Raw genomic sequence first — 23921 nt, forward strand, 5'->3', positions numbered from 1 at the left:
ATTCTGTTATAGCATGTGGAACCATGTTTATTGATTAAAGGGTATTTAATAAGCTGAAACAAGTGCTTGACATAAGGTGACAAAACACTTTTCTTAGACAGTATTCTAATTACAAGAGTAAAATACAGTTATTTACCAATATTTTAATTAAAAGTTTACAATTTTAGGCTGGGTGAGGAGGCTCATTCCTGTGATCCCAATACTCTGGAAGGCTGAGGCGGGTGGATTGTTCGAGCTCATAAGTTCAAGACCAGCCTGAGCAAGAGCAAGACCCCATCTCTAAACTAGCTGAGTGTTGTTGTGGATGCCTATAGTCCCAGCTACTCAGGAGGCTGAGGAGAGAGGATTGCTCAAGTTGGAGAGTTGGAGGTTGCTGTGAGCTATGATGCCACAGCACTCTACTCAGGGTGACAGAGTGAGACTGTCTCAAAAAAAAAATCAATAAAATAAATAAATAAATAAAATATTACATTTCTTCCTGTATTTAGTTTTTTAGGAATGGGTTGTTGCCTTGGATTAGTAAACTTGCCCTGCAAATGTTCTCCTGAGTACACGCCATCTGTCCTTTCAAATCAGCTAGCTCAAGGATCTTAAAATTTTGTGTCCAAAAGGAATGCTAGAGATTAGTTAAGTCTAGGGAGTGAGGAACCAACCTCTTATTTTAATACAAGAAAAATGGTGGCTCATTTTTTTAGCCTTGTTAGTAAAAGAGCCAGGACCAGACCCTGGTCTCTAGCTCCTAGTCTCTGGCTCGGGAGATGCACTGTTACTCTAGCATGGGCTAATATAGCTTTAGGCATCCTCAGTTGAATCAAGGAAAGTGAAATGATAGAAGGGAGGGAATTAATATTTGTTGAGCACCCGATATATATCAAATTCCATGCTGAGCAATTAAAATTTTTTTTTATTTAGTCTTCATAACAACCCTCTGAGGTAAATGTTATCCAAATTTGTTATCAACATCATCAACAATTTCTGTTTTTTTGGCATCTACTATGTGCCAGGTCATGCTCTAGCTACTTCATAGACATTCTCTTTAATTCTCACAACCATCCTGACAGTAGGGCTGGGTTTAAGGTAAAGCAAAGTGGGGCCCTCACCAGGTGTACATTTTTTTTTTTTTTTTTGTAGAGACAGAGTCTCACTGTACCGCCCTCGGTAGAGTGCCGTGGCGTCACACGTCTCACAGCAACCTCTAACTCTTGGGCTTACGCAATTCTCTTGCCTCAGCCTCCCAAGCAGCTGGGACTACAGACGCCCGCCACAACGCCCGGCTATTTTTTTGTTGCAGTTTGGCCGGGGCTGGGTTTGAACCCGCCACCCTCGGCATATGGGGCCGGTGCCATACTCACTGAGCCACAGGTGCCGCCCACATTTTTTTTTTTTTTTGCAGTTTTTGGCCAGGGCCTGGTTTGAACCCACCACCTCCAGTATATGGGGCTGGCACCCTACTCCTTTGAGCCCCAGGCACCGCCCTAGGTGCAAAATTTAAGGAGGGTGAGGGGCATAGAAAATCAGTAGTCAAGATAAATATTGTAATGCAACATTAAAAAAATCAGGTGGCGTGCTCTCTGTATCATTCCAATTAAAATTAAAATTAGAATGATACAGAGAAGATTAGCATGGCCCCTGTGCAAGGGTGACACACAAATTCGTGAAGTGTTCTATATTTTTAAGTTTAATGAGGAAAAAAAAAATCAGGCGGTGCCTGTGGCTCAAAGGAGTAGGGCGCTGGTCCCATATGCTGGAGGTGGTGGGTTCAAACCCAGCCCCGGCCAAAAACTGCAAAAAAAAAAAAAAAAAAAAATCAAAATCAGTCCTGGAGTGGTGGCTCATGCCTGTAATCCTAACACTCAGGGAAATGGAGTCAAGTGGATTGCTTGAGCTCGTGAGTTTAAGACCAGCCTGAGCCAGAGCGAAACCCCATCTTTTAAAAAAAACAAATTAGCAGGGAGTTGTGATGGGTGCCTGTTGTCATAGCTACTCAGGAAGCTGAGGCAAGTGAATTGCTTGAGGGTGCTGTGAGCTATGATACCAAGGCGACAAAAAGAAACCCTGTCTCTAAATAAAGAAATAAAATCATTGCAATAAATCTATAAAGAAAAAATACCAACATTTTCCATAAAAATAGGCTATTCTCTATTTTACAAGTCTGTGTTTTCTTTTTGTGGTTTTTGGCCGGGGCTGGGTTTGAACCCGCCACCTCCGGCATATGGGACTGGTGCCCTACTTCTTGAGCCACAGGCACCACCTCTGTGTTCTCTTTTTCTAACCAGCTGGCTTTTCCCTGCTCCTGGGCCCATGCTATCTTCATTTCCCTTGCTAGGCAGTTTGTGAGGGGTGACAATGGTGTGTGAACAGATTGAATAACATGGGGCTTTACTTTATGTAATGGTTTTTGCTTGTAGAGCTTCTGTGAACTTTTCCTTTTTTTTTTTTGGCCGGGGCTGGGTTTGAACCCGCCACCTCCGGCATATGGGACCGGTGCCCTACCCGCTGAGCCACAGGCGCTGCCCGAACTTTTCCTACTTGGTTTAAAATGCAGGAGGATATATATATATATATATATATATTTTTTTTTTTTTTTTTTTCCTTTTGGTAAGTCGTATACACATAGATCATAAATTCTTTTATGCATATCTGGGGTACAATGTGTTGATTTTTTATACAATTAGGAGGATATATATATATATATATTTTTTTTTTGTAGAGACAGTCTCACTTTATGGCCCTCTGTAGAGAGCCGTGGCCTCACACAGCTCACAGCAACCTCCAACTCCTGGGCTTAAGCGATTCTCTTGCCTCAGCCTCCCGAGTAGCTGGGACTACAGGCGCCCGCCACAATGCCCAGCTATTTTTTGGTTGCAGTTTGGCCGGGGCTGGGTTTGAACCCGCCACCCTCGGTATATGGGGCTGGCGCCTTACCGACTAAGCCACAGGCACCGCCCAGGAGGATATATTTTGATAGGTATATAAGGGAATGCATGTTTTTCCTTTTGCTTCAAGTTCAGTATGGCTCTGTGGAGTACTGCCTAATAGATCAGCATTATTATGATTACTTTACAGCTGTAAAACTGAGCCCAAGAGAGGTTAGGTGATTTATTACCAGAGGTCACATAGCTAATAGGCACTGGAGTTGAACCTGAAACCTAGGTCTGACTCCTAAACTCATGCTCTTTCTAAAATTGTGTTGTAGTTTTGTTGAAGACATTAGACCAGAGTTGGCAAACATTTTCTGTAAAGAGCCAAATAGTAAATATTTTCAGCTTTATGAGCCATTGTTGTAACCTGTCAAGTCTACCTTTACAGCAGAAAAGCAGTGGTGGACGGTATATAAATGGAAATGGCCACGTTTGGCTTGCAGGCAACCTGGGCACAGTGGTTTATGCCTATAATCCTAGGACTCTGAGAAGCTGAGGTGGGTGGATTGCTTGAGCTTAGGGTTCAAGAACAGCCTGAGCACCAGCAAAATACTAAAAATAGAAAAAACTAGCCGGGCACTTGTAGTCCCAGCTACTTGGGAGGTTGAGGCAAGAGGATCGCTTAAGCCTAGGAGATTGAGATTGCTGTGAGCTATGATGATACCACAGCACTCTACTCAGGGTTACAGAGTGACACTGTTGCAAAAAAAAAAAAAATCTCAGGCACAAATCCAGTGTTGCCAAAGAAGTTATAGCTGGATTGCCTTAACATCCTACTTGGATATGTTTCTTTTAAGAAAGGGAAGGCATAGCCGGGTGTTGTGGCAGGCGCCGGTAGTCCCACCTGCTCCGGAGGCTGAGGCAAGAGAATCGCGTAAGCCCAGGAGTTAGAGGTTGCTGTGAGTCCTATGACATCATGGCACTCTACCGAGGGCGGTAAAGTGAGACTCTGTCTCTACAAAAAAAAAAAAGGAGGGCGGCGCCTGTGGCTCAAGGAGTAGGACGCCAGTCCCATATGCCGGAGGTGGCCGGTTCAAACCCAGCCCCGGCCAAAAAAAAAAAAAAGCAAAAAAAAGGGAAGGCAATAAACGATAATCATACCTGCTCTAAATAGGAGTTGAATTTCTCATCAAAGAATGTTGGATGGGCGGCGCCTGTGGCTCAAGGAGTAGGGTGTCGGTCTCATATGCCGGAGATGGTGGGTTCAAACCCAGCCCCGACCAAAAAAAAAAAAAAAAAAGAATGTTGGAGACATCAACCATCCAACTGTAATTTTCCAGTTGTCAATAGGAAATGGCATTTCAGAGTAACTGAATTGCAAAATAATCTAAAAAGGATGGGAAAATTTTCTCCTGTTTCAGATAAACTCTAATAGAAGAGATTAAGCTTTCAAAACCAGTTTAACATGTTCTGTGGTTACTTGGCTGTACTCCGTTACAGCCTCCTCTGAGCAACCTTGACTTTGTAACAAAACAACAAAATAACCCAAAACAAGTTTGCTTTCTTCAGATACACAAGTAGTTGATCACTTTGGAAATATCCACATAAATTAGAACTTAAAGAACTATATTTATAGCCTGGTGTGGTGGGTCATCCCTATAATCCTAGCACTCTGGGAGGCCAAGGGAGGTGGATTGCTTGAGTTCAGGACTTCAAAACTAGCCTGAGCAAGAGTGAGACCCCCCGTCTCTACTAATACTAAAAATAGAAAAACTAGCCAGGTGTTATGGTGGGTGTCTGTAGTCCCAGCTATTTGGGAGCCTGAGGCAAGAGGATCACTTGAATCCAAGAGTTTGAGGTGGCTGTGAGCTAGGCTGATGGCATAGCACTCTACCCAAGGTGACAGAGTGAGACTCTATCTCAAAAATAATAATGATAGGGTGGCACCTGTGGCTCAGTGAGTAGGGCGCTGGCCCCATATGCCGAGGGTGGCGGGTTCAAACTCAGCCCTGGCCAAATCGCAACAAAAAAATAGCTGGGGGTTGTGGCGGGCGCCTGTAGTCCCAGCTGCTCGGGAGGCTGAGGCAAGAAAATCGTCTAAGCCCAAGAGTTAGAGGTTGCTGTGAGCCGTGTGATGTCATGGCACTCTAAGCGAGGGCGGTACAGTGAGACTCTGTCTTTACAAAAAATAAAAAATAAAAAAATAATAATGATAGGCTCGGCGCCTGTGGCTCAAGCGGCCAAGGCGCCAGCCACATACCTGAGCTGGCAGTTCGAATCTAGCCCAGGCCCGCCAAACAACAATGACGGCTGCAACCAAAAAATAGCCGGGTGTTGTGGCGGGCACCTGTAGTCCCAGCTCCTTGGGAGGCGGAGGCAGGAGAATAGCTTGAGCCCAGGAATTGGAGGTTGCTGTGAGGTGTGATGTCACAGCACTCTACCCAGGGTGACAGCTTGAGGCTCTGTGTCTACAAAAAAAAAAAATAATAATAACGATAATTTAAAAGGAACTGTATTTATGGTTATTTATGTAAGTGAAGACATTTAACAAATTTACAATTCACAAATATGTTTGTATGCTTTTCAAATGCCTGAGAATTTGGGTTCTAACCAAAAGACAAGTTTCTGTGCTAGAGGCTGGGGTAGACCAGTACTAGACAAAAGAACAATATAAAATGGGCGGCGCCTGTGGCTCAATGGAGTAGGGCACCAGCCTCATATGCCAGAAGTGGCGGTTTCAAACTCAGCCCCAGCATAAAAAAAAAAAAAAAATACAATACCTGCCCTCAAGGATCTTAAACTAATTTGTAACATGGGCCAAGATAAATTTAGTGTTTTTTATTTATTTATTTATTTTTTTGTAGAGACAGAGTCTCACTTTATAGCCCTCGGTAGAGTGCCGTGGCCTCACACAGCTCACAGCAACCTCCAACTCCTGGGCTTAGGTGATTTTTTTTTTTTTTTGTAGAGACAGAGTCTCACTGTACCGCCCTTGGTAGAGTGCCGTGGCATCACAAGGCTCACAGCAACCTCTAACTCTTGGGCTTACGCGATTCTCTTGCCTCAGCCTCCCGAGCAGCTCTCTCCCGCCACAACGCCCGGCTATTTTTTTTTTGTTGCAGTTTGGCCGGGGCTGGGTTTGAACCCGCCACCCTCGGCATATGGGGCCGGCTCCCTACTCACTGAGCCACAGGCACCGCCCAGGGCTTAGGTGATTTTCTTGCCTCAGCCTCCTCTCTAAATGGGACTACAGGGAAATCACCACAATGCCTGGCTATTTTTTTGTTGCAGTTCGGCCAGGGCCAGGTTTGAACCCACTACCCTTGGTATATGGGGCTGGCGCCATACTCACTGAGCCACAGGTGCTGCCCCATATGGATCATTTTGAATGGCTGAATAATATGTCAAGTTTATGTTCACTTATTCACATAATATTTATTGATGACAACTCTGAATCAGTCCTATTCTTGGCACTAGGGATACAATGGATAAAACAGACAAAATTATCAGTTATCCTGAAGTTTCTATGTTATCGAGGGAAGTTATTCTAGAATAAGGAAATAATACCTCAGGCTTGTGGTAGGAAAAAAGGGGAAAAATTCTCTAGAGTGGAATTCAGTATAAGAAGAAAGTAGAATAATATTGATAATTCCTAAAGGAAAGAATATCGTCCAAAGCCAGGCATCCTTTAGCTTAAGGGTTTCACTTCCAGATATGAATGAACTTGAGAATTATATTAGTGAGCCCTCCTTGCAAAGATAGGAAGAGCCAGTCACCTAGGGGTGAAGAGAGAAGCCTAAAAGAACTCATAGTTATGAGCAATGAGCATGTACTTTACAGACCAAAAACTATATAACTGGGTAAACATGATTCCAAGGGTGATTTTTTTTTTTTTTTTGTAGAGACAGAGTCTCACTGTACCGCCCTCGGGTAGAGTGCGTGGCGTCACACGGCTCACAGCAACCTCTAACTCTTGGGCTTACGCGATTCTCTTGCCTCAGCCTCCCGAGCAGCTGGGACTACAGGCGCCCGCCACTATGCCCGGCTATTTTTCTGTTGCAGTTTGGCCGGGGCTGGGTTTGAACCCGCCACCCTCGGCACATGGGGCCGGCGCCCTACTTACTGAGCCACTGGCGCCGCCCCAAGGGTGATTTTTATACGCAGCTCATTCTCATTATTCACGGCAATTATGCTCTATAGTGTGGCCTCAAACAATGAATTAGCAAATACAGGCAGTCCCCCAGTTACGAACATCCCACTGACTGATGCACAACTCACACTTACAAACGGAGGTGATTACAGGTAATAGTAAAAATACCTGTTCCATCTTACATACAAATTCAACTAAAGAATAAATCTGTACAACCTACCTTGTTCGTAACCCGGAAATTTAACCATTGTTCCTAGGGGAAACACAAGGATAGTTTTCTGTAAGCCTCTGGTTACAATATTTTTGTCAACCAAGCATTATGTAATCTTTTGTGTGTTTTTGTTTAGAGATACCTAATTTAAGGGCGGCGCCTGTGGCTCAGTTGGTTAGGCGCTGGGCCCCATATACCGAGGGTGGCGGGTTCAAACCCAGCCCCAGCTGAACTGCAACCAAAAAAAAAAAAATAGCCTGGCGTTGTGGCTGGCGCCTGTAGTCCCAGCTATTCGGGAGGCTGAGGCAAGAGAATCGCGTAAGCCCAGGAGTTGGAGGTTGCTGTGAGCTGTGTGATGCCATGGCACTCTACTGAGGGCCATACAGTGAGACTCTGTCTCAAAAAAAAAAAAAAAAAACTAATTTAAAATAACTGTGGATTCATTAACATTGGACTGATGGCCAGCAGCACTATAACTCATGCCTGAACAAAGCTTACCTAACACATGCATTTTGTCCATAAGGCTCACTGTGGCCTTTCTACACTTAGAAACACTGGGCAGCATGTCAACATTATTCTTGGTGCCATTTTAAGTAGTGAAATAATCAAGAAAAAGCACAGGAAGCAAAAAGCATGGCCCTAAGTGATCATCCCTAAGTGACTATGAAAAGGACAAGGACATTTGTTTAGAGAATGAGAGCTGAAACAAACAAGAAGGCAGAGTGTTGCTTGGGTTGATCTTAGCTGAGAGTGTGTCAGGTGACTCAAATGTTTTGCCACTCCAAAAAAGCACCTCAAATACTGATTTTGGAGTTACAAATAAATTCACAAATATGGAAGTCAAAAATAATGGGGAGTGACTGCAATGGGGAATAATGTGTATGCCTGTGTGAGTGCATGTGTATGTTGTGAAGGAGGGCTCAGAGAGGATTTGGGAGGCGATACAGGTGTATTGTTATTCTCATTTTTCTTGGCAGAGAAGGAACAGATAGAACAGATTTAGTAAACAGAACAGAAACTCTCTGTGTTTGATACATTAATACATATAGACTTTAATATTTATTTATTTATTTTGAGACAGCGTCTCACTCCATCACTCTGGGTAGAGTGCAATGACATCACAGCTCACATTAATCTCTTAGGCTCAAGTGATTCTCTTGCCTCAGCCTCCTGAGAAGCCGGGACTACAGGCTTCTACCACAATGCCCGGCTAGTTTTTCTTTCTTTTTTTTTTTTTTTTGTAGAGACAGAGTCTCACTTTATGGCCCTGGGTAGAATGCCGTGGCCTCACACAGCTCACAGCAACCTCCAACTCCTGGGCTTAAGCAATTCTCTTGCCTCAGCCTCCCGAGTAGCTGGGACTACAGGCGCCCGCCACAACGCCCGGCTATTTTTTGGTTGCAGTTCGGCCGGGGCCGGGTTTGAACCCGCCACCCTCGGCATATGGGGCCGGCGCCCTACGGACTGAGCCACAGGCGCCGCCCTAGTTTTTCTATTTTTCATAGAGATGGGGTCTTACTCTTGCTCAGGCTGGTCTCAAACTCCTGAGCTCAGGCGATACACCTTGCCCTCCTGGAGTGCTAGAGTTTTAGGCATGAGCCACCATGGCATGCCTGGCCCTCATTCAGAATTAATCTCCACAGCATTCCTCTCTTGGGCAGATAAGTGGCAAGCAAAAGGTAGCATAATTTCCTCAGGCCATCTGGTGAGTCAGTGGCACAACCAGGAACAAAACCCAAGTGTAGTTACAACTGAGACCGAGAGGCTCAGCCCTACCATATGACGCCTCCTGCTCAATAAAATGACTAATGAAACAGTCAATTATTTGCCCTGGGACTTGCTCTACAATCAACCAGATAAGTCTGAGTTCCCAGGAGGATGCAACCTACAGAAAGAGGGAGTGAAAGAGGCCAACAGATGGAGAAAATGTTTACCTTGTGAACACGCCTCACTGCACATACTGCTTGATAGAGGAAAAGGAGAAATGTATGAGTTTGGGGCTCATTGCTAACTACCTCTTTTCTTTTTTTTTTTTTTTTTTTTTGGTTGCAGTTTGGCCGGGGCTGGGTTTGAACCCGTCACCCTTGGTATATGGGGCCGGCGCCTCACCGACTGAGCCACAGGCGCCACCTGCTAACTACCTCTTTTCTAAGATGAGAGATTTCAAAGTCTCTAACTTTTAACCTTCTGTTTGGGTTTCTTTTGCTCATTTTATTTTGGAACTTTACTCACTCTTGAGTATGAGAGCCTTTGCAAGAAGCTTCAAATAAATGTTTCTGTGAGTGGACCCAATTGATGGTGCCCACTGCTGTCCCAAATAACTTTTATGTTCAAGGCACTGCTAGATAGGCCTTGGCAGGGCCAGGTAAGCCTGTGTGCTGCCATCTGGAGTTGTTTATTTGCCTACAAGGCCTTCTGTCACAGATAAAGTTAGAGAACTGGATACGTCAATGACCAGGGTGCCAGTCCAGGACCCAGTGCATGAAGAGCTCTTAGTAAAGCAGTGACTAATTGTACATTTAGTCTAGAGTAGGAATGCTTTGAAGATATAACTACTTTAAGATAATGGGATATTGGCTCGGCACCTGTGGCTCAAGTGGCTACGGCGCCAGCCATACACACCTGAGCTAGTGGGTTTGAATGTAGCCTGGGCCCGCCAAACAAGAATGATGGCTGCAACAAAAAATAGCTGGGTGTTGTGGCGGGCACCTGTAGTCCCAACTACTTGGGAGGCAGAGGCAGGAGAATCACTTGAGCCTAGGAGTTAGAGGTTGCTGTGAGCTGTGATGCCACAGCACTCTACCCAGGGCGACAGCTTGAGGCTCTGCCTCAAAAAAGAAAAAAAAAAAAGATAACGAGATATTATGTAACCTTGTAACCTATGAGAAAGAATTTGTTTAATGTATTCTTTTTTTTGTAGAGACAGAGTCTCACTTTATGGCCCTCAGTAGAGTGCCGTGGCGTCACACGGCTCACAGCAACCTCCAACTCCTGGGCTTAAGTGATTCTCTTGCCTCAGCCTCCCGAGTAGCTGGGACTACAGGCGCCCGCCACAACGCCCGGCTATTTTTTGGTTGTAGTTTGGCCGGGGCCGGGTTTGAACCAGCCACCCTCAGTATATGGGGCCGGCACCCTACCGACTGAGCCACAGGCGCCACCCTGTTTAATGTATTCTATGATGAGGAGCAACATTGCTGATGCTTGTGATAAAAATGTGTCAAATGGTTTATGAAGCGAGTGTATGATGCCCCATGATCATATCAATGTATACAATTATGATTTAATAAAAAAAGAAAAAAAAGTAACACAGGAAAATAGAACAGAACAGCTCTTTGAGGAGATATCCTCACTGTTCTCCAGAATTATTGACTTTTCTACAAATAAAAGTGGAATTGTTGATCTCTCATCTGTTACTCTGTTGATTGGCCTCGCTGACAGGTGGACAGGCTACTTAGTCTGGCAATAAGATACTAAAGATGGGTGGGGACACTGGGATAAATGCTCAGAATGAAGGACAAAAGAATTCCTGGATGTTCAAATGAAGATTCATTGAGAATAGGGGGTCCACAAGCAAATGCTTCCTAAATTTCTATTGGAGGAAGTCAGAACAGATGTTTCCCAGGGCACCCTTGTCTTCTGTTCATCCACTGCAAGTCAACAGTCTTTTCCTCCTGTTCTCTCCCCCCAAAGAATGGCCATCTGGAGTACCCTGCCTCCTCCTGAATATCCTAAAGGGTCATTTCCAGCTTGGAGCTGGAAGAACAATTATCAGTTGTTCCTGATCAGTTATTAAGTCCACTACCACCTGTTGGGTACTGTGAGGCATACATTGGTTGGTTTGTTAGAGAGTCTCACTCTGTTGCCCTGGGTAAAGTGCTGTGGCCTCACAGCTCACAGCAACCTCAAACTCCTGGATTCAAGCAATTCTTTTTTTTTTTTTGCCAGGGTTGGGCTTGAACCCACCACCTCCAGTATATGGGGCTGGCGCCCTACTCCTTTGAACTACAGGTGCCGCCCCCAAGCAATCCTCTTGTCTCAACCTCCTGAGTAACTGGGACTACAGGTGCCTGCCACAACGCCCAGCTAGTTTTTCTATTTTTAGTAGAGTGGGGTCTCCTTGTTCAGGCTGGCCTTAAACGCTTAAGCTCAAGCAATCCTCTTGCCTTGGCCTCCCAGAGTGCTAGGATTACAGGCATGAGCCACTGCACCCAGCTCATACACAGGTTTTGAGATACCATTTCAAGGAGATTGTGGTCTATTAGGATATACACATGTACATAATTACCCATAATATTCCCTTGATAATGTGTTTTCATTGTGTTGTCAACAAGGTACATAAAGGAGTTTGGGGAGTCCTGGGGGTAAAGGACAGTGCTTATGGCTGGAAGGGTCAGAGAAGGCTTCGTTGAGGGTACTTGGGGGTTATACCTTGAAAGAGTGTGGGATTTGGAAGGATAGATTTCCTGGTGAAACTAGAGCTCTAAGCCATGTATGACTTTGCATCTTCATTCAACTAGATCCAGCCCCATAACAGAGGCTGGGCAAGGTGCTTCACACCTATACTCCTAGCACTATGGGAGGACAAGGCAGGTGGATTGCTTGAGCTCAGGAGTTGGAGACCAGCCTGAGCAAGAGCAAGACTCCGTCTCTACTAAACATAGAAAAAAAACTAGCTGGCCGTGGTGGCGAGTGCCTGTAGTCCCAGGAACTCAGGAGGCTGAGGTAAGTGGATTGCTTGAACCCAGATGTTTGAGATTGCTGTGAGCTATGACTCTGTTGCCCTCTAGCCAAGAGCAACAGATTGAAACTTTGTCTCAAAAAATAAAAGAAGTAAAAAAAGTAAAGAAACATATAAATAATTCCAGCAAATGTAGGACAGTACTCTTGTTTGACATTCAACCAAGGAAAGAATTATCTCCATGTCATCTTCTTTTTATTTTTAGACACAGATGAAACATGTCCTTCATTCACCAAACTGAGTTTTCACAGTGCAGTGGTTGGCACGGGACTAAATGTGAAGTTGATGTTGTACACAAGAAAAAACCTGACCTGCGCACAAGTCATCAATGCCACAGCTTTTGGAAACTTGAATGTCACCAAGAAAACCACCTTCATTGTCCATGGATTTAGGCCAACAGGCTCCCCTCCAGTTTGGATAGGGGACTTAGTAGAGGGTTTGCTCCTTGTTGAAGACATGAATGTGGTCGTTGTTGATTGGAATCGAGGAGCTACAACTCTAATATACAGTCACGCCTCTAGTAAGACCAAAAAAGTAGCCATAGTCTTGAAGGAATTTATCAACCAGATGTTGGTAAGAGAATTTTCTTAAATGATTCAGGGCCAAATTGAAACTGGCCCATTATGTATTTCTGATGATAATTGTCTATCAAAAGTATATTGAGGCCGGGCACAGTGGCTTATGCCTGTAATTCCAGCACTCTGGGAGACTGAGGCAGGTGGATTGCTTGAGCTTATGATTTCAAGACCACCCTGAGCAAAAAGCGAGACCCTGTCTCTACTAAAAATAGAGAAAACTGAGGCAAGAGGATCACTTGAGCCCAGGAGTTGGAGGTTGCTGTGAGCTATGACGTCATGGCACTCTACCCAGGGCAGCAACAGCTTGAGACTGTGTCTCAAAAAAAAAAAAAAAAATGTAGGGCGGCGCCTGTGGCTCAAGGAGTAGGGCGCCGGTCCCATATGCCGGAGATGGTGGGTTCAAACCTAGCCCCGGCCAAAAACAAAACAAAAAAACAACAACAAAAAATATATATTGATGAAAGGGCATCTTTGTTTTTTTTGCAGTTTCTGGCCAGGGCTGGGTTTGAACCTGCCACCTCCGGCATATGGGGCCAGCGCCCCACTCCTTTGAGCCACAGGCCACCCTGAAAGGGCATCTTTTTCTAACTCACATGAACGTGTTGTATGGGCAGGAAAGGTTCTGTTCAGCTAGTTCTTGGTTTAAACTCCTGGAGCTTCCTCAACTCTCTAGCTGTTATTTTTGCTAGGACTGCCAGAAGTTTAGTGACCTGATTATCCCAAACAGAAACTGAGTGAGACACAAGATCTAATGAAATGATTGATGTTTTTAGAAGATTTGCAAAGGTTAAACTTTACATTTTATATAGTGATCTATCTCATGAGCTTCCCCTTTTGACGACAACAACAACAAAAAATGACATGAAATTAGGACAATTTCAGAGGGTGTCAGTTCTGGTGGCACCTGTGGCCAGGGCTGATGATTTACAGGAGATTCTCATCTACTCCACAGCCCCAGGAAAGTAAATATTAAAATGACTAATGACAAGCCGTCCCAGCAGCCTCCGGGTAATGTGGTCCGCCCTCCGACCACTTTCCTCCTTTCCTTCCCCTTCCATCATGATTTCATTAACTGAGCCAGCATGAAGGTAACAGAGTTTATCCAAATGTATTGTTGCCCCTCTCCTCAATCTGGAAAGTTGTAGAGCTGTTTCTGCTTGGTTTCTAGCAGAAGCTGAATGGAGAAACCATGGCATAAAGACTAAGGCACAGACTGGTTTGAATCCCACTCTACACCCTCCTTAACTGCTTGACTTCAAATCTGGGCCCCAGTTTCCTTCTCTGTGTGATCAAAAGAATAGTGTTTAGAGAATGAGCTGAATCTCTCTCCCCTACTGCAAAATCCTATTGCAATAGTTCATCTCGAATAAAGTCTTCCTTACCATCCCCCAAATAGTATTTACTTTGCAGGGCTATTGACAGCTATTCCTAGCTGTTGACTCTGGTACAATATTTCTAAGCGATGCTTAGAAATATTGTACCAGAGTCAACAGCTAGGAAATTTCTCCAAATGTTTTCAACTCTGTGTCCCCTTACAATTAATAACTATGGATCTCTTGAAATTCCAGGCAGAAGGAGCTTCTCTTGACAACATTTACATGATTGGAGTAAGTCTAGGAGCCCATATATCCGGGTTTGTTGGAGAAATGTATGACGGGCAGCTGGGGAGAATTACAGGTAAGCTCCTATGAATGGGAACAGGGCAGTGGGGCAGGGTGTGGGGGAAACATTATGCAGCCAATCCATCTCTTTGGGTTCAAAGCCAGCTCTTCCAATTTCTTAACTTTTCTGAGCATAGGTCCTCTTGTGTCAAAGGAGGACCACAATAATATTGACCTCAGGTTATCACTTAGTAAAATGTAAGTAAAACACTTTTTAAATCGCCATAGGAAAGCTTGGTGGTGACTTTGTTTCTCTTATGGCTAAAAAAACAGCTATGTCGGGCGGCGCCTGTGGCTCAGTGAGTAGGGTGCCAGCCCCATATGCCAAGGGTGGGGGGTTCAAACCCAGCCCCGGCCAAACTGCAACCAAAAAATAGCCGGGCGTTGTGGCGGGCGCCTGTAGTCCCAGCTGCTCGGGAGGCTGAGGCAAGAGAATCGCGTAAGCCCAAGAGTTAAGAGGTTGCTGTGAGCCGTGTGACACCACGGCACTCTACCCGAGGGCGGTACAGTGAGACTCTGTCTCTACAAAAAAAAAAAAAAAAAAACAGCTATGTCCCATGGGGATTTGGTCTGTGTGCCCGAAACAGCCTCCTTCCTTTTGTGTAATCCAGGATAGCTCCAACTACAAATCTGATAAACTTCAGTCCCCAGCCACGGTAAGAAAACGAAATGGGAATTTTGATGGCCGGGGCTTACTCACTAAATATCGACTTTCGGACCAACACCCAATGAAAATACTTAGAAATGCCTCAGGTCAAATCTCAAAGACTCCCTTGTTAGAATCTCTCGCCTAGTCCTTAGTAACTTTCCACAGCTACACCTGAAGGGCTGAGGGCGGCTCTCTCTTTCAGACTTAAGGCCTTTCCTGTTCACCTTTCCTGGAGCGCTCTGAGCTCACTGGAGCCTCAAAGTCAAGCAATCCACTCACTTGAGTGATCCACCCACCTCCCAAGGAGCTAGGAATACAGGTGCTCATTGCCACACTTTGCTAAGTCTTAATTTTTTTTTGAGATAGGGTCTTGCTATGGTGTCCAGGCTGGTCTCAAATTCCTGGGCTCAAGCGATCCTCCTTTCTTGGCCTCCCAAAATGCTGGGATTATAGATGTGAGCCACCGTGCCCAGACCCAGGGAGCTATTTTAAATCTAGGGAATCTGAAAAGGTAAAAGTAGATGGAGGGATAAATGATTCAAACCAAATGATTCAAACTTTTAGGATTACAAATCTGAAAGTGCTACTTAAACTTGGCAGGTAGCTTTGGCCAAGTCCTTTGGTCTCTGGGTCTGTGCCTTTCTCTTACACGAGCGCACACACACACACACACACACACACACACACACACGTAATGCATTTTGGCTGGCATCTCTAACCCCAGTTCTTAAGGACACATTGTTTGTCCTGGATGTTTTTTTCTCACTTTCACCCCAGAGGCCAAGGCCAAGGCTGCCTTCATTTATTTGCTTACATCTAATTTCCTAAGAAAACAAAGCTCTTTTCTGAGACAGAGCCTCACTCTGTTGCCCAGGCTAGAGTGCCATGTTGTCAGCCTCACTCACAGCAAAAGCAAACTCCTGGGTTCAAGCAATCTTCCTGCCTCAGCCTCCTGAGTAGCTGGGACAATAGGCCTCTGCCTCCACACCCAACTAATTATAAAGCTCTTTTTATATTTTCTTTTCTTTTCTTTTTTTCTGAGACAGAGTCTCAAGCTGTCACCCTGGGTACAGTGCCATGATGTCATAGCTCATAGCAATCTCTAACTCATGGGCTCAAGTGATCCTCCTGCCTCCGTTTGTCTATTTTTTTTTTTTGTTTGTCTATTTTTAGTAGAGATAGGGGTCTTGCTTTTTGCTCAGGCTAGTCTTGAACTTGTGAGCTCAAGTAATCCATCCACATAAGCCTCCCAGAGTGCTAAGATTATAGGTGTGAGCCATGGTGCCTGGCCCTATTTATTTATTTTTCTGTGACAGAGTCCCCCTCTATTGCCCAGGGTAGAGTGCTATGGCATCATCATAGCTCATAGCAACCTCATACTCCTGGGCTTAAGCAATTCTCCTGCCTCAGCTTCCCAAGTAGCTGGGACTGCAGGCACCCACCACAATGCCAGGCTAGTTTTTCTATTTTTAGTAGAGACAGGGTCTCACTCTTGTTCAGGCTGGTCTCAAACTCTTCAGCTCAAGCAATCCTCCCACCTCAGCTTCCCAGAATGCTAGGATTACAGGTATGAGCCACTGCTCAGCCTTCTCCTTATGGTTTTTCTTTTTTTTTGTAGAGACAGTCTCACTTTATGGCCCTCTGTAGAGTGCTGTGGCCTCACACAGCTCACAGCAACTCCAACTCCTGGGCTTAAGCGATTCTCTTGCCTCAGCCTCCCAAGTAGCTGGGACTACAGGTGCCCGCCACAACGCCCAGCTATTTTTTGGTTGCAGTTTGGCCGGGGCCGCGTTTGAACCCGCCACCCTCAGTATATGGGGCCAGCGCCTTACCGACTGAGCCACAGGTGCCGCCCGGTTTTTCTTTTCTTTTCTTTTTTTTTTGAGACAGAGTCTCAAGCTGCCGCCCTGGGTAGAGTACTGTGACATCATAGCTCACAGCAGCCTCCAACTCTTGGGCTCATGTCTCAGTTTTTCTATTTTTAGTAGAGATGGGTCTTGCTTTTTGCTCAGGCTGGTCTTGAACTAGTGAGCTCAAGCAATCCACCTGCCTTGGCCTCCCAGAGTGCTAGGATTATAGGCATGAGCCACCATACCCGGCCTCTTTATGTTTTAAAAATTATTATGTTTTAGAAAGCAATGTCTTGACTTTAAAAAATTTTTATTTTCCCTTGTGTATAGAAAGAACAGATGGCTTGAATTTGCCTGTATCCCTTACCTGTTGTGAGTTCCTCTTCTAGTGGATGGGACTTTTCCCATTAATGACTTGGAAGTTGACCAGCTCCCAAAAAAGAAGGAATAAGAATGAGAAGGAGGAGCAGGAGGGGGAGAAGCTGCAGTAACTTTTGCTCATTTCCATGGTGTAAATACTGTTTCCACCATGGCGATTTCTGGCTATCAGCCTGACATCTTTGGCCACAGGGTTTGGGAAGACATGAGCAAAATCTGCCTTCCAGGGCTATCTCTGCTTTATTCTGTCTATGCTGAAGTTTCATCCCTTAGCCTGCCACATACTTGTTCCCATAACTACTTTTTTTTTTTTTTTTTTTTTTTTGCAGTTTTTGGCCGGGGCTAGGTTTGAACCCGCCACCTCTGGCATATGGGGCTGGCTCCCTACTCCTTTGAGCCACAGGCGCCACCCAATAACTACTTTTTTTTTCATAGATGTGGTCTCACTCTGTCATCTAGGTTGGGGCTCAAGTGATTCTCCCATCTCAGCCTCCTGGATAACTGGCACTACAGGTGCAAGGCACCCTGCCCAGCTCCCTCGACTACATTGAATGTGAACTGTAATGTATTCTGGTGTCCATTATAGAAATACTCCAAGCCAGACTGGGCCCACGTGGCCCTGTTCTGTGGCTTGGACTCAGCAGTAATCCACAGTTCAGTTTTCTGTCTCCACGGACTTCTCATCTTCTCCAGATTTCTTGCTATCTCTGAGTCCCAAGGTCAATCTCAAATGTACACAAGAGCAGCTTCAGGAGGAAAACATTTCCCCTCCTCTTGCCTTGCCTATCTAGGCTCACTGGATTTTTTGATGGGAATGTGACCTGTTACCCCAGGACACAATTCACTTCCAACTCTCCCAAATCGGATGGATGTGCCTGCTACTCATCTAAGCCTTGAAGGCTGCTTCATCTCTTCTCATTCCCTTTCTCATGCTCTTCCTTTGCTTTTCTCTCCAGTACATCTCTTATTTTATATCTTTAACTTCTTCGACAAAAGATGGCAGAGAATGAATGGATTTAAAAATATTTCAAGTACATTCATGATTTGGAATACATAAAATATATATATTTTTTAGAGACACAGTTTCACTTTATCACCCTTGGTAGAGTGCCATGACATCACAGCTCACAGCAACCTCCAACTCCTGGGTTTAGGCAATTCTCTTGCCTCAGCCTCCCCAGTAGCTGGCTGAGACTACAGGCGCCTGCCACAACGCCTGGCTATTTTTTTTGTTGTTGAAGTTTGGCTGGGGCTGGGTTTGAACCCACCAACCATCAGTATATGGTGCTGGCGCCCTACTCACTGGGCCACAGGTGCTGCCCAAATACATTAAATCTTATTCTCAAACTTACCTGTGTATAAGTGCAGTGGCTCATGGCTGGAATCCTTGCACTCTGGGAGGTCAAGGTGGGCAGATCCTTTCAGCTCAGGAGTTCAAGACCAACCTGAACAAGAGTGAGGACCCCCCCCCCCATCTATACTGAAAATACAAAAAAACCCCCAAAATTTAGCTGGGCATTGTACTGGGCATCTGTAGTCCCAGACATTCGGGAGGCTATAGTGGGAGGATCACTTAAGTGTAAGAGTTGGAGGTTGCTGTGAGATATGACACCATGGCACTCTACCCAGGGCAACAGAGTGAGACTCTGTCTCCAAAAAAAAAAAAAAGTAAAATAAAATAAAAATAAATAAAACTCACCTTTGGGTGTTAGTTACATGCTGACTTGCTTTGCTAAATGGGAATTTCTGGGATTGGGGTTATGTCAATGGAAAAGAACCCAAACTCTGTAAAATAATTTAAAGAGGTTTATCTTGATCTGAGTATGCGTGACCTGCCCTGGAGAGCCATACCTAAGAAACCCTGAGTAGTGGTCTCACTGCAGTTGTGTTACAATTTTGTGTGTGTGTGGTTTTTTTTTGAGACAGAGTCTTATTCTATTGCCCAGGCTAGAGTGCAGTGGTGTCATAATAGCTCAAGTGATGATGTTCAAGTGATCCTCTTGCCTTAACCTCTTGAGTAGCTGGGACTACAGACACCTGCCACAATGCCTGGCTAATTTTTTTATTGTTAGTAGAGATGGGGTCTTACTCTTGCTCAAGCTGGTCTTGAATTCCTGAGTTCAAATGATCCTCCTGCCTCAGCCTCCTAGAGTGCTAGGATTACAGGTGTGAGCCATCTTGCCCAGCCTACAGTTAGGCTTTATACATTTCAAGGAGGCAGAAATTATACATAGTCATAAATTAATGAATGCATGGAAGGTGTACATTAGTTTGGTCTGACAAGGTAGGGCATTTAGAAGTGGGGCATTTTTAAGTTATAGGTGGATTTAAAGATTTTATGACATGTAATTTGTTAAAGAAATGAAGATTTGTCTAAAGGCTTACAATGTTTGAAGGTAAAACAAGGAAATCTGTTAATCTGTTCCTGCCAGACATATACAGTACATATTCCCAGACTCAAGTGAGCTGTTAAATAAATTGATGACCTGCTGGTGTGGTTTGAGGTTTGTCTTGTATAGCCTTTGAGTTACAAAGGATACCTCCGAGAATAAAGGGGAGCATGAGGAGGCAGGCAACTAAGTTTTAGGGTATTTCCAGGGTACCATTGGTCAAGTGGGGCTCAGTCAGCTAGGAAGGAGGGCTTAAGATTTTATTTTAGTTCACAGCTGTAATGTCAAATTCCTGGTCTCAAGTGATCCTCCCACCTCAGCCTCCCAAGTAGCTGGGACTACAGGCACATGCAACCACCCTCAGCTAATTTTTTTTTTTTTTTTTTTGTAGAGACAGAGTCTCACTTTATGGCCCTCAGTAGAGTGCCGTGGCCTCACACAGCTCACAGCAACCTCCAACTCCTGGGCCTAAGCGATTCTCCTGCCTCAGCCTCCCGAGTAGCTGGGACTACAGGCGCCCACCACAACGCCCGGCTATTTTTTGGTTGCAGTTTGGCCGGGCTGGGTTTGAACCCGCCACCCTTGGTATATGGGGCCGGCGCCCTACCGACTGAGCTACAGGTGCCGCCCCTAATTTTTTTTTTTTTTGTAAAGACAGGGACCTCCTATGTCATCCAGATTGGTCTTAAACTCCTGACCTCAAGAGATCCTCCCACACCTGGGCCTCCCAAAGTATTGGGATTATAGGCATAAGCCATAGTGTCCTGCCCCTAGGTTAGATGTTTTATCTGCATGGATCGTGAGGTCCACATAAACTCAGTCTGTCATGGTTAATTTTCTTAGGGAGTAGTGCTGTCTTTCGTGAGGAAGGAGAGGCCTCCCCAGCAAGGTTATGAGTTTTATATGTTGTGTTGAGAATATGCCCTGGAGTTGGTGGCCTGAATGTTGAAAATGACATTCATAGATTAAAAACTCCAAAGGAGATATCTCTTGAAACTTTCTCTCCAGGTAGGGCTATAGTGTTTGTGTGTGTTTACATCATAAGTGTTGCTCCAATTTTTCCAGCTGTTTCATTCATAGCAAGGACTGCCCAACTAACATTGACCAAAGGTAAGAAATCAGTTCACGCATTAAGGGCGTGGGTTAATTCTGCAGGGATTGACAGCCACTTTTTGCCATCTTCCATTCTTGGCCTGATATCTGGTTTGACCAGTGAGTTTCGCCCTTTCTCACTGAGCTTGCTAAACTCTGCAGTGAAACCAATAGCTCGAGAGATACAGGTAGTTGTGTCATGAGGCTATTTTCTGGTCAAGGCACTTAATCTCTCTGAACCTCTCAATTAATTCATCTGTAAAATGAGAATAACAATGCCTAGCCTTCCTCCCTTACAGGTTTGCAATGTGAATCAAATGAGCTAATATATATGAATAAAAGTAGAAGCTGTAAAGGAATTTTATTAATAACAAGAAGGGAGGGCGGCGCCTGTGGCTCAGTGAGTAGGGCGCCGGCCCCATATGCCGAGGGTGGCGGGTTTGGACCCAGCCCCGGCCAAATTGCAACAAAAAAAAATAGCCGGGTGTTGTGGCGGGCGCCTGTAGTCCCAGCTGCTCGGGAGGCTGAGGCAAGAGAATCGCGTAAGACCAAGAGTTAGAGGTTGCTGTGAGCCGTGTGACGCCACGGCACTCTACCCGAGGGCAGTACAGTGAGACTCTGTCTCTACAAAAAACAAAAAAAAAACAAGAAGGGAGGGCTGAGTGAGGTTTCTGATCATTTTAAGTAGGATAGAAGTGAGTACAGCATAAACTTTTTTCCCTTAAAAAAATTTTTTTAGGCGGCGCCTGCAGCTCAGAAGAGTAGGGCACCGGACTATATGCCAGAGGTGGCAGGTTAAAACCCAGCCCCGGCACCCCCCCCAAAAAAAGTTTGTTGTTTTTTTTTGGCCGGGGCTGGGTTTGAACCCGCCACCTCTGGCATATGGGGCCAGTGCCCTACTCCTTTGAGCCACAGGCACCGCCCCCCCCAAAAAAAGTTTTTTAAAGAGAGGGTCACATTCTGTCCCCAAGGCCAGAGTGCAGTTGTGTGATCATAGCACACTGCAGCCTCCAACTACTGGGAACAAGCAACCCTCCTACCTCAGCCCTCTGACTAACTGGAATCACACCCCGGTGCCACCACCCCTGGCTAATTTTTCTTATTTTTTGTAAAGACTGGGATGGGAGGAGTGTCTTGCTCAGGCTTGGTCTCAAACTCCTGGTCTCTAGCTATCCTCCTGCCTCAGCCTCCCAAAGTGCTGGCGTTATAGGTGTGAACCACAGCACCTGGCCTTTTATGTCTTCATGCACCCCGGGTGCTTTTTCCCTGAGGAACCAGTTTAACCACACCCCCTGATCCCAGTGTTTGGAGTTTGGATGCAGTCCTGGTCCACTGCCAGGGTAACCGTCCCTACTGTGGGAACAAGCTGCAAGGCTGTGGAAAGAAGTCCTGACAAAGCAGGGTGGGAATGTGTGTGATCGCCCACCCAGGGGTGCCCTGCAGCCTGTGAGCCATCTTTATCTAAGGGATCAAAGCCCTGGCTGGCTACAGGTGACTCATGGTGTGGGGCTGCCAAGCAACTCTGTTTTCCTTCCAGGTCTCGACCCTGCAGGTCCTTTATTCAACGGAAAACCTCCCCAGGACAGATTGGATCCCAGTGATGCACAGTTCGTTGATGTCATTCATTCCGACATAGATGGTAACATTCCTGTCCTGTGGGCCTATGCTGCCTCAGACTCCCAATGTGTCTCCTCCTCCCCCTCCCCAGGGAGACTGTCGTGTAGTGGCAGATCAGGTTCCTCCAGATTCCCACTTTTCCTACCAGGCAGGGTCCTATATCCACACAAATACTGAAGGGAAAGTGGTTTAATGTAGGCACCCGGGAAGTTGTGCTGGAATGGGGATGATGATTTTCCCATCATCTCTTTCCATTGTTCTTTTTTTTTCCTTTTTCTGAGACAGAGTCTCACTCTGTCACCCTGGGTAGAGTGCCGTGATGTCATAGCTTACACTCAGACTCTCTTGAGCTTGGGCAATCTTCTTGCTTCAGCCTCTTGGATAGCTGGGACTACAAGCACTAGTAGACATCTAATTTTTCTATTTTTAGTAGAGACAGGGTCTCACTCCTGTTCAGGCTGGTCTCGAACTCCTAAGCTGGAGTTCAATCCACCTGCCTTGACCTCCAAGAATGCTAGGATTGCAGGCGTGATCCACAACACCCAGCCTCACTTTTTTTTTTTTTTTTTTTTGAGGACAGGCCCATTTGCATAATAGGTAGACAAAATGTTTTTCTATGTGCAACTGGGCTTGGGTGCACCATGGCCTGTTTTTTTTTTTTTTAGGGTTTATTTATTTATTTATCTATTTTTGTTGCAGTTTGGACAGGGCCGGGGCTTGAACCCACCACCCTTGGAATATGGGGCCAGTGCCCCACTCCCTGAGCCACAGGTGCCACCCCATGGCCTGGTTTTGTTGGTTCTTTCTCTTTATTTCCCCAAGCTGAAAATATGTTTAGGTGTGGTGTTTCTCCACACAGAGCAACTCTGACCTACCTGTAGCTTTGTAGCTCTCTATAGAACTTCCTGATCATTTCTGTCCTAAATGGTGCTAGTTTCATGTCCAGGATTGAGTACATGACATGTGGGTTTGGGCGATGTTTTAGGATGGGTGTTTATATCCAGATGTCTGGGGGAAGAGCTGGAATAGGAAGTTGGAGATGATTGAGGAAAAAGAGTGGAGAGGTCATTTAATCATATGTCCTCTCTGCGGTACAACCACTAAAACATCCTTGACCACCTACCACGGCACTCTGGGGTGATATTTAGTAATCGTTTGCTTTAGAAGAAATGTCTGTCTGTAAAACAGCTGCATTGCTGTGCAGTTTGCAAAGTATTACCTAAGTAAGTGCAGTGCCTGAATGACATGTCAATGCTTAGTGGAATAGAGCAATTATTTTATATTTTTGGAAAGTAAATTTTGAAGGAAAGAGCATAAGCTTTGAAGTTAAGCAGATGTGGATTCAAATCCTGTGTTTCTCTCTTTCTACTTTTTTTTTTTTTTTTTTTGTAGAGACAGAGTCTCATTGTACCGCCCTCGGTAGAGTGCCGTGGCGTCACACGGCTCACAGCAACCTCTTAACTCTTGGGCTTACGCGATTCTCTTGCCTCAGCCTCCCGAGCAGCTGGGACTACAGGCGCCCGCCACAACGCCCGGCTATTTTTTGGTTGCAGTTTGGCCGGGGCTGGGCTTGAACCCGCCACCCTCGGCATATGGGGCCGGCGCCCTACTCACTGAGCCATAGGTGCCGCCCTCTCTCTTTCTACTGATACACCATGTAGGTTCCTTAAATTCTTGAGCCTCTATATCTTCATCCATCTTTCTTTTTACTTTTCTTTTCTTTTCTTTTTTTTTTTTGATACAGAG

At 45.3% G+C, this 23921-nt stretch overlaps 1 protein-coding gene and 1 non-coding gene across 3 annotated transcripts in view; both read left to right on the forward strand.

Moving 5' to 3' along the window:
- Positions 1-23921, forward strand: part of LIPH (lipase H) — a 73371-nt gene that overhangs the window by 5799 nt on the left and 43651 nt on the right. For both annotated transcript variants that reach the window (XM_053565571.1, XM_053565570.1), the window contains exons 2-4: positions 12166-12533; positions 14107-14215; positions 22096-22197. In XM_053565571.1, the coding sequence (XP_053421546.1) occupies positions 12166-12533; positions 14107-14215; positions 22096-22197 (579 nt within the window). The remainder of the gene's footprint in view (positions 1-12165; positions 12534-14106; positions 14216-22095; positions 22198-23921) is intronic.
- Positions 1571-1674, forward strand: LOC128568227 (U6 spliceosomal RNA). The gene has a single exon (XR_008375049.1). It is a non-coding gene; the product is annotated as a U6 spliceosomal RNA (small nuclear RNA).

Source organism: Nycticebus coucang, chromosome 16 (genome assembly GCF_027406575.1).
Source record: "Nycticebus coucang isolate mNycCou1 chromosome 16, mNycCou1.pri, whole genome shotgun sequence".
In the NCBI taxonomy this organism is placed as follows: domain Eukaryota; kingdom Metazoa; phylum Chordata; class Mammalia; order Primates; family Lorisidae; genus Nycticebus; species Nycticebus coucang.